The following is a 14,196-nucleotide window of genomic DNA, read 5'->3' on the forward strand; positions in this document are numbered from 1 at the left end:
CGTTCGTTAGTTCATCGGCAGAACAGACACTTGTGGCTCGTTAACGTTTTATTTCATTCATGAACGCACAGGGATACCCAATCAGCCCCGGGTTCCGCACTGTCTCGGCGTAATCTTTCCAATTTGCCTCGATGTCGCAGAGAGAAATGCGCGCCTTCTGGAGCGGCCGTGACGCTGCGCTGACGCTCCTCCGCCAGCATTGAGAGAGCGGGGAAAAGGGGAGGGAGAGAGCAAGCGAAAGAGAAACGCGAGTGGACTCTGTATTCAAGGTGAAGATCAATCCTGCGGCACGGGCGATCAAAATTACACCCGGCGAAGGACGCTGACGGAAAAAAACGCACGGAAAAATGGAGGTTCCGCGCGTGGGACACAGCATTAGCAGCCCCACGAGTCCGTGTGAAGACATGATCAAGAATTTGAGTTTGGAGGCGATTCAGCTGTGTGACAGAGAGGGTAAGAGTCACCGAACGCGCGCAGCGCTATAGCGGCACGGGCTGTGTACGTTGTGATTGACTGGTGTATCCATCATTTGCCGGTGGTAGTCGGGTATCCCTAAGGGAGTAAGGAAACGGGAAAGCATCAGACAAAACCGACACCACTGGTTTGTTTCATGCAGGAGCAGAACTCGCAATTATACATGTAATCTTTTGTCGGTGGTTCCTTTTATAATTGCAGTTTTGTCTGTTAAACAACCTCGTTAATATGCAACACCAGGAAGAAAAATCAAGCTATGTCTTTTTTTATCCTGTTTCAGTGGAAATGTATGGAGAAGGGTGCGTTAACGTAAGGCAATCTTGCAGGCATTGTTTCAGTGTCAAGGAAATGCTGTTTCAGTACCATGGACACAGACCTCCGGTGTGATGTCCAAACGCAAAGGGGGGAAGCTCTCAGTTGTCGCCCTCGTCAATATAAATCGCAAATAACATAGTCAATGAGATTATACGCTAACTTTTAACCCGAGCAGTTTATATACAATTTGAGAGACGTTACAATATACGGCCGGTAACATTGACTGCAATCTTGAAACAAATCGATATATGATTTTGAAGAAATATGGCAATTTCGCTGATTCATGCGCCTTTCAGAGTGTAGACTACGATAGGATGCCAAGTTGAGCATGGGACGAGCATATCTTTCCAACCGTCTTACCATTTTTTCCATGCTTCCAGGGCGGCCTATATGGCATCTTTAGGATTTCAATTTAAATCCAAAGGTCAACATTAAGTTAACAGTCAGTTCAAATGTGAAGGGAACATTATGTCATCTTGGAACTTGTAAATACACTTAGATTCTTTTAAAAATGTAATTTGCATGCAGTGCATTGCTTAGTATGAAGACAAGCTCAAAATTAGAATGAGTTTGAGAAAAACAACCCCCACACACACGTACACGTGTCCCAAAATAGCTACTTTGTATTCCTCTCCATTCTTCTGTATAACCTGAAGTCCCCCAGCCATTTCTCTAACAAGGCTGAGAGAAAGAGAGGGGGGGGGGGGGGGGGGGGGGGGTCAGGAAAGAGAAAGGCAACGGAGAGAAATATAGATGGTAAAGAGTGAGGTGAGAATGAGAGAAAAAAAGACAGAGAGAGGAAATTGAGAAAGAGTGGGACAATAGGCTCTCACTGACAGCCCCAGCCAAAAAGCATAAAAAAAATAAAATAAATAGAACTCTCTCATCCTCTACTCCCCTCTACTCTGCTGTCTTGTCACTTTCCTTAAATGGGCAACAACATGTGCATTCATGCCATTTCCTGCCTATTCAGTCTATCCCCATCCCCTGTCCTGCTGCCTTTTCCCTGGAGCCTAACCCTCCACTCTCCACGCTCTCAGTGTGTTGGCATTATTCACATTGACCAGCCTATTTCCCGTTCAGCCGTGAAGGTACAGGGGGATTGTGGGTAAACGTTGGAACGTGCACCATTTCCCTTCGAGGCCCTCCACGCCCCCCCCCGAGCGGCGAGGCACGAGGCGACGTCTGATATGAAGTGGAGCACATAATGAACTCTCTCCTTTGTGCTCCCAGACGCTCGGAGATGAAGCGATAAAAAGTCGTGTGGGGAGAGAAAAAGAGATATTTCCGTTCCCATCCGCGGAGGCTGTAGAGGCTGTGGAGGCTGCGAACGCTCGCATGGCTCGTCTAACGTTCCACGGTGTTCCATCGTTGTGATACTCTCCTCTCAAGTTTGACTTTCAGCACCAGGCGTGTGTGGCTCAGGGAAGAGGGAGAAACATTACTGTTGTTTCTCTGAGATGAGACACAGCCGTGAGTCACGGCGAGCCCTTCTGTTTAGCCTCGTCTGTTCTGTTCACCCATCCTCTTGTTTCTCACCCCGTCTAAGGATGTCGGGGGGGAAAAAAGCCCAACTTCGCTCAGAATCATTTGCAATGTTTCATGTCCTTTTGTAGCTTTTCATCCTTGTTCTCTTTGTGCAATTAAGGAGGTTAAATTTCAGTGTTTGCCAGTGGAATCTGTTCATAAAGGTGTAGTCGTGATTCAAATTCGTAGCAAACCTCCACCAAACTGAATCAGCAACAGTGTGTGTGGTGTCGTATGGAAGGCCTTCGTACACTGGTGCGGCCTGTCCATTTGGACCGTGTGAGGATTGCATAGTCATGTGTGGGTGAGGTCATGATCATGGATTAAGATGGCATCTGCATGTCGTCCTCTAGACAAAGCTCTAATCCAAGGTATGCTGCACAGTCAAGGTACTGAAGCAGGCACGCTCTCTAGAGATTGAGATTACTCAGCAACACTTGGATGTGCCTATCTTAGAGTTGGAGCTCAAGCGCAAAGAAGGCTGGGGAAATCAAAGGAGACTTTGATTTAAAGGTGCTCTCCTCAATTACAGTGGACTTTTCTGTCGAATTCGCTCTATTTCTTCCTCCCTGTTCTCTCCATTCTGTTTGTGTCACCTGTGCACATGAGCTACGATTGACTGTTATGTTCAAATCTCAACAATGTTTCACCAGGATCAAGGACCTCACCTTTAAACATACTCCCTCCCCGGGTATTTTTCCAACGTTGACATGGTATTGCGATTGTAGTGCTGTGTGCTTGTGGAGGATGAGGAGGGCATTTGAGTTTAAGGGCAGGGTCTAAGGATGAGAACATTTGAGTTAAAGGACATTTCTGGTGATTTTTCACATACAGTAGATCTCCAATGAGCCCCCATGTTCATGCCCCTACAGTGTGGCACTATTAGCTGCTATGGCAGCTCTACCTATTGGCTGCAGCAACGCAAGCTAGGTAAAACCGATTGTTTTCAGGGGGGTTTTCGTACCAACTTTACTCGGTGACCTCGAGAAACCGAGTGAAAAATCGCGGGATTCTCTTTAGAGGGCTGGGTCTAAGGATGGGAAGGGCGTTGGAGTTAAGGGCTGGGTCTAAGGCTAGTCATACAGTAGAGTAGCTGACTGTAGACGTACCAACAGCTGCCAGGACATTTACATATTTAGATGAGTGGGTGGAGATTGAGAGGGGCGGGGGTTAATGCCTCAGGAGTAATTGGCATCCACCAGATGGGGCAAGGCTTTTGTGTGTGTGTGTGTGTGTGTGTGTGTGTGTGTGTGTGTGTGTGTGTGTGTGTGTGTGTGTGTGTGTGTGTGTGTGTGTGTGTGTGTGTGTGTGTGTGTGTGTATGTGTGGATGTGTGGATGTGTGTGTGTGTGCGTGTGTATGTGAGAGAGAGCGAGAGAGAAGGGGAGAGAGAGATGTCTTTCTTTACAAGTATGTGTGAATGTGAGAGCATTTCTTTGTGTATTGTGCTCCTCTGTGTATGTATAGGCCCATGTGTATGTTTATGTGTGTGTGGGTGTATTTGTTCTATATGACTGACAACCAATGGTCTGTCGTGTGGATGTGTTTATGCATGTATATTGTATGTATGTGTATGTATATGTATATGCGAGCGTGCGTGCGTGCGTACGTGCATGTGCGTCTGCGTGTGTGTGTGTGTGTGTGTATGTGTGTGCATGCTTGCGTGTGTGTGTGTTTGCCCTTGCTTGCCCAGCTGTGTGAGCAGAGGCCATTCCAGGAACCTTGCCATCTGCCCAGACAGTCGAGCCCCTGAGATGAATGTGAACTTTTCTAGCGCGCACCATCAATTTGCTAATTGTGCTGGCCGTGCTCGCGACGCGAGATAAACAAACGCAACAAAAGGCAGTTCTGGAGCGTATAAGGGCCCGATTCATCATTAGGAGTCCATTCTGCGTGGAGTGATTACTGTAGCCAGATGCTTGCGCGGACCGACTGGTAGCCAATTATGAAGTCGTTCTGTTCAAGCAGGCGATGAAGGCCATTTGTCTCTTAGGACATTTGCTGAAGGCTTCAAACCAGAAACACATCTAGTGGTGCCATTATGGAGTAGTTCTGTATTAAGAAGTAATATTGTGCTGGATAGAAGGTCATTAGTGGTGGTGGGTGTGTGGTTTAAAATATTTAAAACATGCTATACTATACTCTGCAACTGTGTATATTTTCCTCTCAAAAGGGCTATGAGTAAGGAAGAATTGATAGAAACCTCTAATGTTAAGTGACTGAAATGACTGGTGGAAAGTCATCATGGCCAGCATGATGAACACATTTAGAAAAACTATGCAGCTTAACATTTTCACCATGATGAAAACAACAAAGCAAATGCAGAATGCAGACAGTTGTTGACATGAGCCGAGAGGCCTCCCAGCACCCACCCCCTACTGCGGTCGCACACTGTTTGGAAACATGCACAAAAAAACAGTATTAAGAAAACAAATCTGTCCGAATTCATTAGCTAATATGGTGGCATTACTGAAAGCCATCTCTCTCTCTCTCTCTCATCTGTGTATGTGAGTGTGTGTGTGTGTGTGTGTGTGTGTGTGTGTGTGTGTGTGTGTGTGTGTGTGTTCTTGTGTGTGAGTGCCTGTGTGTGTGTGTGTGTGTGTGTGTGTGTGTGTGTGAGAGAGAGAGAGAGAGAGAGAGAGAGAGAGAGAGTGCAATGACAATATTGGCAGAGAGATTGAGGCTTCGCACACACAGCATGCCTCACAGCTTCGCCGGCCGTCCAAGGAACAGTGTGTGTCCCACTCTTGGCCCGGCCCCGCTGCTTCACGTCTCCCCTCTGACAGGGGTGGAACAGAATGTCTCCGCCAGAGAGGACCAGGTCCAGAGAGCAGCCCCAGCGCTGCCAGATCTGGGCTTAATGGAAGCGTGAGGAGGCATGGGCCAGGGCCTGATCAGGTTCTTTCAGGGCCAGAGGTGCATTCAAATCCTCAGACATATAAGAGAACGTTTGAGAACGTTCATCAAACAGTTTTCCAATAGCCTTGAGTTTTCGGCAAACAGTCTGAGGAGTTCTCCGCGAACGTGCATTGGAAATGGACGTGAGTTTGACGAAGGCAACAATGCCATTACCGTTAGAATGGAATGTTCACTAAATCTAATTTAACTGTTCAAAGAAAACATGTTCAGCACGAGCGTTGGCCACTGTTTGCCAAATTTGAACGCACCTCAAGTCTGGGCCAAATGTGGGCTCCATCTGCGCTGCTTGGGAGCCAAATCAGGACTGAATCAGGATCAGAGTGGCCAAACTGGGGCCCAAACTGGGCCCAGATCAGTGCTGTTTACACCAGAGCTGGACCACGACTGCAACTGGGCCGGATTAGGACCACACCAGGGCATAGTCTGTTCAGGCGCTGGCCTCCATCTTAACACACCATAGCCTCTTTTTCCATCTCTCTGCACCCTGCAATTGTGCTATATTATGATACCAGCAACTTAGAAAAAAATAAATATCTGAATCTCAGAGGCTGATTGGCTGAGGCGCTGCCGCCCGTCGTAAGGTAATGTGATGAGACTCTCTCAAATGACCCGTGAAAACATCCCATTTGCCCGCGGGGGGGGGGGCGGGCACACACACGGGGAGCCCAGAGTGATTGGAGGAATGAACATTCCAGGAAGCGGCGCCCTGAAAAGAGGACAGGCTGACAGCTTATAGATTTGGACGCTGCATGATCAGCTCACTCCCTGCCTGCATTACATCAAGAGTGGCCGTCTGAGTGCTGAGCCTGCATGCCACTGAGGGGTGTGTTATTGCGCTGTTGTGGCGGCGTAATGCAATTCATGTAGTCTTATAGCTGGGGCTATTATTATACGCCTGCCAATGCCTTATGGAGAAAAGCGTGGGGCGCTCGGTGCAATAGCACATTGATTTTACATTAATTTTGACACACACTTACTCAAGCATGTAGAGCGTGTGCGATGTGTATGTGTTTCTGTGTGTCGATATTTATGTGTGTGTGTGTATGTGTGTGTGTGTGTGTGTGTGTGTGTGTGTGTGTGTGTGCGTGTGTGTTTAGATAAGGCGGTTCTAAATTATAGGTTAAATACTGTCATTATGGGTGCAGGTTGCTGTTGAATAGACCAAATTAGCCTATGCATAGTTACACTGAGTGGGTGTGTTGATTCTATTGTAGAAAGGTGAAGCATATAATGTATAGCGGAGGACTCCATACAGCGTGGGGCTTTGGTTCCTCTCCTGTAGTGCTCTCCTTACTAAGTGCTGGAACAAATCAATTATCAGAAGTGTTTTTATAAATAACTTATCCCACTGAGTCATCAGGAGGCATCTGTGCACATCCCACTGCGGTGAACTAGCAATCAGCAGTGTGTGTGTGTGTGTGTGTGTGTGTGTGTGTGTGTGTGTGTGTGAGAGAGAGAGAGAGAGAGAGAGAGAGAGAGAGAACGTGTGTGAGAGAGAGACCAAAGGTAGGTGGGTCAGGTGTAAACATCTTCCTAACCACTGAAGAAAACACTACTTACAGTAAACTTACATCTTCACCTGTATGTGTGTGTGTGTGTGTGTGTGTGTGTGTGTGTGTATGTGTGTGTGTGTGTGTGTGTGTGTGTGTGTGTGTGTTTGTAATGCGTCAGGGATGCAGCAGTGCTCTGGAGGTCGTGCAAGCGTTGGCTCCCCCTCTTCCCCTGTCTGACCTCCACAAATCAGCCTCCATTACTGTCAGCCAGGTCTCCCACACACCACCCCCTCCTCCCCTCTCTAATCAAGCAGCCATCATTTACTCAGCAAGGCCCACCCAAAGTAGCTGAGCGGCGTTTTGGACAGACCGTAGAAAAAAGGCAAGCTGAGGTGAAACCCAGTGTGTGGGCCCCCCGCGAAATTGGAATAGGAGGAATTCCGGAGAGTTCTGGAATGTTGTCTGGCGATTACGGAGTGGTGGTTTTGCTGCCAGAGGAGCCTGGCTGACCGTGACTTCCCAGCTTAGAGGTGTCATCAGCAGCAAGGGGCTGGCATCCGCCGAGACATGAGAACAGGAGACAGACGCGGATAAAAGAGGCTTAACTCAAAAACAAAAGTTGGAAAGTCGTCGGAAATAAAGTAGGAAAAGTAAATAGGTGTCTAGGACTTTCTATGTGACAACCATACAAACAGACCCAATTTTATGTTCATTTAATGTTTGGAAACTGGGTTTTTAGTTAGATTAAACCTTAATGTTTTATCAATTGACAGAAATCAGCTGTCAGATGGTGTTAGGGGGTACCATATTTTTTTGACTATTTGTCACAGTTGACACACAATTTTGCTTCCAATAAATGGTTTAACCGAGTTAAGCGGATGTCTGGGTGAATCCTGCTCTACTCTACTGGGAGAGGCTGTAATGCTGTAATACCGCGAGGGGGACGTTGTTATGGGGGGCATTTATGGACTGAAATCCTGTCTTGGTATTTAGCCAGAGAGGGGCGGCTCAGAAATCACTCAGACCTGTTGCCTGGCGATTGCATGTACAACCCCCCCCCCCCCCCCCCCCCCCCCCCCCCCAAAAAAAAGAACTGACAAACAACATGTACCATCTCTCGTTACCATGGCTGCGACATTCTTTACCCAACCAGCTAAGGTGCCTCCGAGAGTGGAAAGCTCCTAGAAACGGATTAGCCAACCACCAGTCCGATAGTGTCATATATCATGAAGGCATGTTTACTTAGCACTGGTCCTCTGTAGACTTTTATCTTATCCTCTGACTGACTGCGTAGCACAAGCACACTGCTGGAAAAAGATATACTGTAATTCGTTTTATAGGAGTATACTATACTACAGTACTATACTCTTCAGAAAAGTATCATTCAACTTCTCAAAAAGCTAATAAAACCAAGTCCATTTCCGGATGGATGGACCTAAGCATTTCTTATGCTAGTCTTTTTTTAGCGAGGCCATTTCTATTGTACACAGGACAGGTGTTCAGTTCCTTATGCTATAGGTAGGGGATTTCCAACACAGACCGATCAGCAACCAAGCCTCTTTAGCATTACACTATCATGACGCAGGACAGAACAATAGGCTGCCAGCAGTCCTGAACACGCTGTACACATGGTACACGCGGTCCATCATGGCTCCGTCCCTCCTTCACGGTACAACATGTGCTGCCAGTAACCTCATTGTCCATCCAAAGAACCGAAACAGCAGAAGACACATCAACAAGCCGATTTACATTGCACGAGATGCAACAGCCATGCACAATAGCCTGGCAGCAGATGCCAACACGCTCCGCGCTGTACCCAGGATGCAGGATCCATAAAGGCCCAACACGGTATAACATGCACTGCTAGCAGCCTGAATACCCAGCTAAAGCAGCAAATACATCACCAACAAAGCCTTCATGAGCAACAACTAGGCTTCTTAAGCAAATGCGTATCCCCCCTTTGACACGGATTCTTAAAAAGGTCACAAGCCCAGATGCCCAACCAAAGAACGAGCACTGCTAAAAAATATCAACAGAGCAGCCTTCATGAACATTTCACTGGCATTTTCAAGCAGGCAACGTCCTCCATTGGTGTTTTAGGCCCACATCACCCCCAGAAGGCTCAACAGTGTCTGGCATCCTGGACCCAGACCATTTACTGCGCTTTCCCTCCTGACAAAAACTAACATCCGTGCGCCACAAATTCCACCCACTGTGCAGAATAGATGACGGGCAGGACTGAGGCTAATGCTTAAGGGTTCTCCCTTCCACATCCCATAATGAGCTTTGGAGTCTCCCATCAGCGTCTCCGTGCCATTACTCAGCACTGCTTATTCAGCTCCTGCTGCATTGGAGGCGGAGGAGGAGGAGGAGGAGGAGAGGGGGGGTGGAGGAGAGTGTGGGAGGTGGAGGCTATCCCATCATGCATTTTGAGTAAAGCTCTCAGCCGCAGACATCAGAGGGAGGATGGTGTTGGTGTTGGAGTCGACGGTGGTGGTGGTGTTTTGCTTTGGCAGACATGTTTTTTCCTGGAAAACAATACCGCTGTGTAAAAGCCTGTCTGTCGTTACTGTCATTCCTGGCCACAGATTAAGCTCTCAGGAGGAGCTTAGCTTGACACACACGCACACACACACACACACATACACACACATACACACACAAAGGAGTGGGTGTGAGTGTGAGTGTCAGTGTGTTTGCCAGCGTTCCAGGATCTCACGTCAAAGCAGAGATCCTCACCCTCCTTTGAACCAGATAAAATGACAAGCATCCAAACCCATTGTATACAGAGTATAGGAAATTCTTCATGCTAGAAAGGTATAGGGGGCAATGTTCAGGGAGAACAAGAGCTGGCTATTTTATATACTGTATCACATTTTGAACAAGAGAATAAATCTAACCGACTTCGAATACACACATGCACATACATAAAGGACATACATTAATCCTGGCATATAATGAATTGAACAAAGTAGATCATAGGCCTAGCAGTTGTAAAATAAGACCAAACAATGACTCTGTCAGCTGATGAAAGTGTGAGTGTTCTGGGCGTCCATGAGGACGGTGAAGCGTGAACTCGCGGAGACAGACAGGGCGAGGAGCCTTCAGCGAGTTCTGGTGCAGACGGGCGTGAAATCTTCCAAATGCGTCAGCCTGAAACTGTGCGTTGGCAAATGTACAGCTCTCTGCTTTTTCACTGCTTGTTCTCTCGTAGGAGTGCGTCTGAGAGCTTTAGACTGCGATGAGAAAAAGAGAGAGTGAGTGAGTGGAGAGGAGAGTGTGTGTGTGTGTGTGTGTCTGTGTGTGTGTCTGTGTAAATGTGTGTGTCATTCATTGTATGCTTGTATGTGTGTATATGTGTACATACTATGTGTGTATGTGCGTATTCATGCCTACATGCATATGTCATGTGTGTGCATGTGTGTGTGTGTGTGTATGTGTGTGTGTGTGTGTGTGTGTGTGTGTGTGCACCTGTGTTGGGCCTCAGCTGGGGTGATGGCTGCCTGCTCAGGGACTAGTGAGGGCGGTAATTTAACCATGTGGTGGTGCTGGGGATTTTTAGAGGGCGCCATTAGTGGAGGAGTTCTGCTTAATTACTCCCGAGCATCACTTGACACAGACAGCCAGAGTGCAAGCGAAATAATGACTTTGCGCGCCCGCTTCAAGGACAATCCACAGCCCGGCAGAACGCAGCTGTTCTAGAACACTCTCCCAGCGCTGCCTTGGCGCCGTGACGGGGCAGAACAGCGGCCGTTTGATGTGTCGTTCCGTTTGAAGCCGTGCCGTGTTCTCACACAGCCGCTGCTGCCTTCATTATGGTAACCACGGAGAATGAGTCAGCAAGTTAGCATATTCAAGTTAGCAGTTGGGTAATTGCTGAGTTCATGGGATGGGAGTGAATGAAGGGTTGCTTATCATTAGATTAACAAATAAAACCCCTCAAAGGGTTTCAGTTTGAGAATGGCCAGTCATACGGGAGGTCTGATCCAAACCCATGTGATTGTGTATAGCTAAACTGTGGAAGGAGAGGCACAGTCCCACACTGCACTCAAACATGGAGCCTTATACCACAAAAAGACTAACTTGCGGTCACTAGTTTGTGGCACAAAGAGGGCATCTACAAGTCAACACATTTACGCCACTAAGAGTTTGTGTCCAGTGGTGTTAACCTCTAAGAGGTTAGCATGCTAGCACGCAGGCGTACACCCAGTGGATGTTAACAGCGGCCCCCGGCGTGTCAGAGGTGTGAGAGGAGGTGATGTTGATTCCTTGTCCAGCCGTGGCCTCCTCTGCCCTCACTGACCGCGTGCAGCGCACACTGGACGCATGGTGATGAGGTGTCTGGAGGCCATTCGGCGTAGGTGGCATTCAGATGACAAATGATTCAATTATTGCACACCGCCCCCCTCCACCACCCCACCTCCTCCTGCTCTCTGCCGCCTCAGCACTGAATGGCAGTGGGGGTGAGTGAACGACCATCAGACACGTCACCGCCGATGAAATGCTCCGATGGGTCGACCCACGGGAAATACGACCCACGGAGAAAAGACCCGTCGAAAGGCCTATTCATAACCACTTACGAGACTCCACAATCGCTCATACATGCACCCACAACACACACACACACTGATTCACTCATGGAGAACGCACAGTATGGATTTTCTGTCCCCCCCCCCCCCTTTCCTGGTTTAGGCCCCCAAGGCCATTGGCCTTTACATTTCTGCTCCACGGCTCCCATCCCACCCCCCAGTCCCTTCCGGCACACACACACACCAACACATACACTGAAACACACACACTGAAACACACACAGAGAAACACTCACACAGTGATTCTGCCCATTAATGCGCCGAGTCGCTACTTTGCCTCTATTTTTGGCCTCCTGACTAAAGCCCATTATAAAATATGAATAGACGGCGATGCCCAAGGCGGGGGAACGGCGCATCTTTAACTGGCGCGATGCGCGGGGAGGGAACCCTGCTGGCACACCGACTGCAGCATGGTAGAGCGGGCACACGGCAAACCACTGCCTCATCACCGCCGCCATCACCGTGGTGATGCAGAGAGCGTTTTGATGATGTGCAAAATGAAAGCTAGCGGCAGTTTAATGGACGTCTTGTAGCACGACGTTCTGTCCTTAGTCTAAATTACAGTGGACTCGGTAGAAAGTTGTGCTGATGCGCTTTATATGGCTTTGTTATGCTCCTACAGAAGTTGTGAAGACTAGCGCCTGCGTTATTTAATCTACTGCAGGACTTGCATAAAGACTTTATCTTTTGTTTGTTTTATTATCATTTTCAGAAAAAAAAATCTCTGTGTTATTATATAACTATTCTGCAAAATATGTCCTTAACTGGGTAGTGTGAGGCGCTTTAATCTTGCTCAGCAACTGGGCTTTTTAAAAAAATTGTTCACCATGCAATCAGCATATCTGAAAGGGGGTCAGATTCCACAAACTTACAGTACGTATGCAGATGCAGATCAGACCTCAAAACAGACTTAGGACTTATAATGACAACGGAGGAGCTTTCTCATAAGTCAACAGCAGTACACAGTTTCATCAGAAAAGCACCAGGCACTTGCACAGAAAGGGTTTCTGGTGCGTGTGATGCAATGTGCAAAAAAACACAATTATGTAACGGAAAACTCAGACTGGTTATTTGATGCAAAAATATTCCCCTCTGCGTCTGAGCACACAGTTTAAACATTGAATCAAATCAGACAAATAATTTGCACAGAAATCTGTTTAAATTCATTCTATATTGCAAAGCCACTTTTTACCCTGCACTTACTGTATATGCTGCGTAGCATAGAGATTAGTAAATATTAACTAATATCAACTAATATTCTAATAAAACCATTGTAACTAACAAAGTCCTCACTCTGTAGCAAGCACGGGAAATAAAAGTTAATAAAAGTCTCTGGATGATAGGCAGAATGAACTGAGAGAACCCTTTGGGAAGTTAACTGATTGTGGGCATCATCAGGCTGTGGGCTGGTGTCTGTCCCCCAGCATATGAGTTGGGAATGTGAGACATTCTACACCAGCTCCCTGATTAGCATCACTCTCAGTGGAAGCTCCTCTGTGTCACATTGCATGTTAATTGTTCACTGTTAGATGGCGGAGCAAAACAAAAGCACACATTCTCTCTTCTGATTGTGTGTGTTTGTGTGTGTGTGTGTGTGTGTGTAGGCGTATGTGTGTATGTGTGTGTGTGTGTGTGGGCCCAAGCCACTGAATTTTGGTGCGGGGGATTCTGGGTTCACCCGTGGGTCCGGGTGAAAGGGGGCCTTGTCAGGGTCTTTGGGGAGTGGCCGGCCGGGGGAGGAGGATGTGAGGAAGGCCTTTGTCCAGGCCTCTGTGTGCTTGGTCTGTTCGCTGCGGTGGCATCAGGGACGCTGTGGCTACTACAGAGACAAAACCAGTCGAGAAGAATAAACGCATTGGTTCATTTTTAGATTTCAGCTCCGATTTAGATCTCAACTAGACTAGTGTATGCACCAAGGTCATCATGGGTGGAACCGGATTGTCCGACAGCACTGGAACTTCACGCGCACACACCATGGCAACAGTTCCCCATTCCAGAACCAAAGTGTTCCAGAACCGTTTCCGAAAGCTCCACAAGGACTGACTCTTCTTTCCTCTTTGCTCGGAGCCTTTGAGGATGCCGACATGATTGAGACATGCCAATCAGTGAATCCTCCAACAACAACACATTCTTGTGAGGTTAGACAAGCGGCCTCTCCCTTAAGTTATGACACAGAACCCTTGAGTGACCCGTCTCCCGGGGAGGAGAGCTAGCTGTGAGTGCTGCAGCGGCCCACTCCAAACAATGATGTCATGCTTTTTGGAATGGTGACAGACATAGCGAAGCGGGGTGGGGGTGGGGGGGGGGGGGGGGGGCGTGAAGAGGTGGGAGCCAGAGAGAGGACTGCTGTGTGATGGGATTTTTACTCTCTTGCTAATGGGAGAGAGAGAGGGCGTGGAGCAGCATGGGAGGGGGGGTGAGTGGTGTTGTATTTTTTGGGGATTTGGAAAGATTATCCTCTGGGAAAGGCGTGTGACAGCTATCAGCCCTCCCTCTTGCACTGTGATATGTGTGCGTGTGTGTGACAGAGAGAGTGTGTGTGTGTGCCGTCTGTGTGTCTTCATACTGTATGTGTGTGTAGGTGTGTGTGTGTGTTTCCTATCGTGGCGTGCCGCTCGTTGCTCTCATCCTGCACCGCCGGCCGATGACATAATAATCTCAGCCGTCCCCTTCCTGTGGGGAGCCAGTGCACCCATCTCTCTCTCTCTCTCTCTCTCTCGCTCTCTCTAAGCCCTCTTGTCCAGGCCAATCGGCTGCCGGGACAGCCTCCGGTCCCTGCGTGGGACAGAGGGGTCAGTCACCAAACAGTAGGGGCTGTACACACACACACACACACACACATGCACGCATACAACACAGGACTCACTCACTGCCACTCAA

The 14,196-nt window shown here is 48.1% G+C and overlaps 1 protein-coding gene across 1 annotated transcript in view; it reads left to right on the forward strand.

The window, feature by feature from the left end:
• Nucleotides 1-219: 219 nt before the first annotated feature.
• The window catches only part of phyhiplb (phytanoyl-CoA 2-hydroxylase interacting protein-like b), a 32,106-nt gene continuing 18,129 nt past the window's right edge, over nucleotides 220-14,196 (forward strand). Inside the window, exon 1 of the mRNA XM_062526502.1 lies at nucleotides 220-453. Coding sequence (XP_062382486.1) covers nucleotides 348-453 — 106 coding nt within the window. The 5' untranslated portion in view covers nucleotides 220-347. The remainder of the gene's footprint in view (nucleotides 454-14,196) is intronic.

Source organism: Sardina pilchardus, chromosome 22 (assembly GCF_963854185.1).
Source record: "Sardina pilchardus chromosome 22, fSarPil1.1, whole genome shotgun sequence".
NCBI lineage: Eukaryota > Metazoa > Chordata > Actinopteri > Clupeiformes > Clupeidae > Sardina > Sardina pilchardus.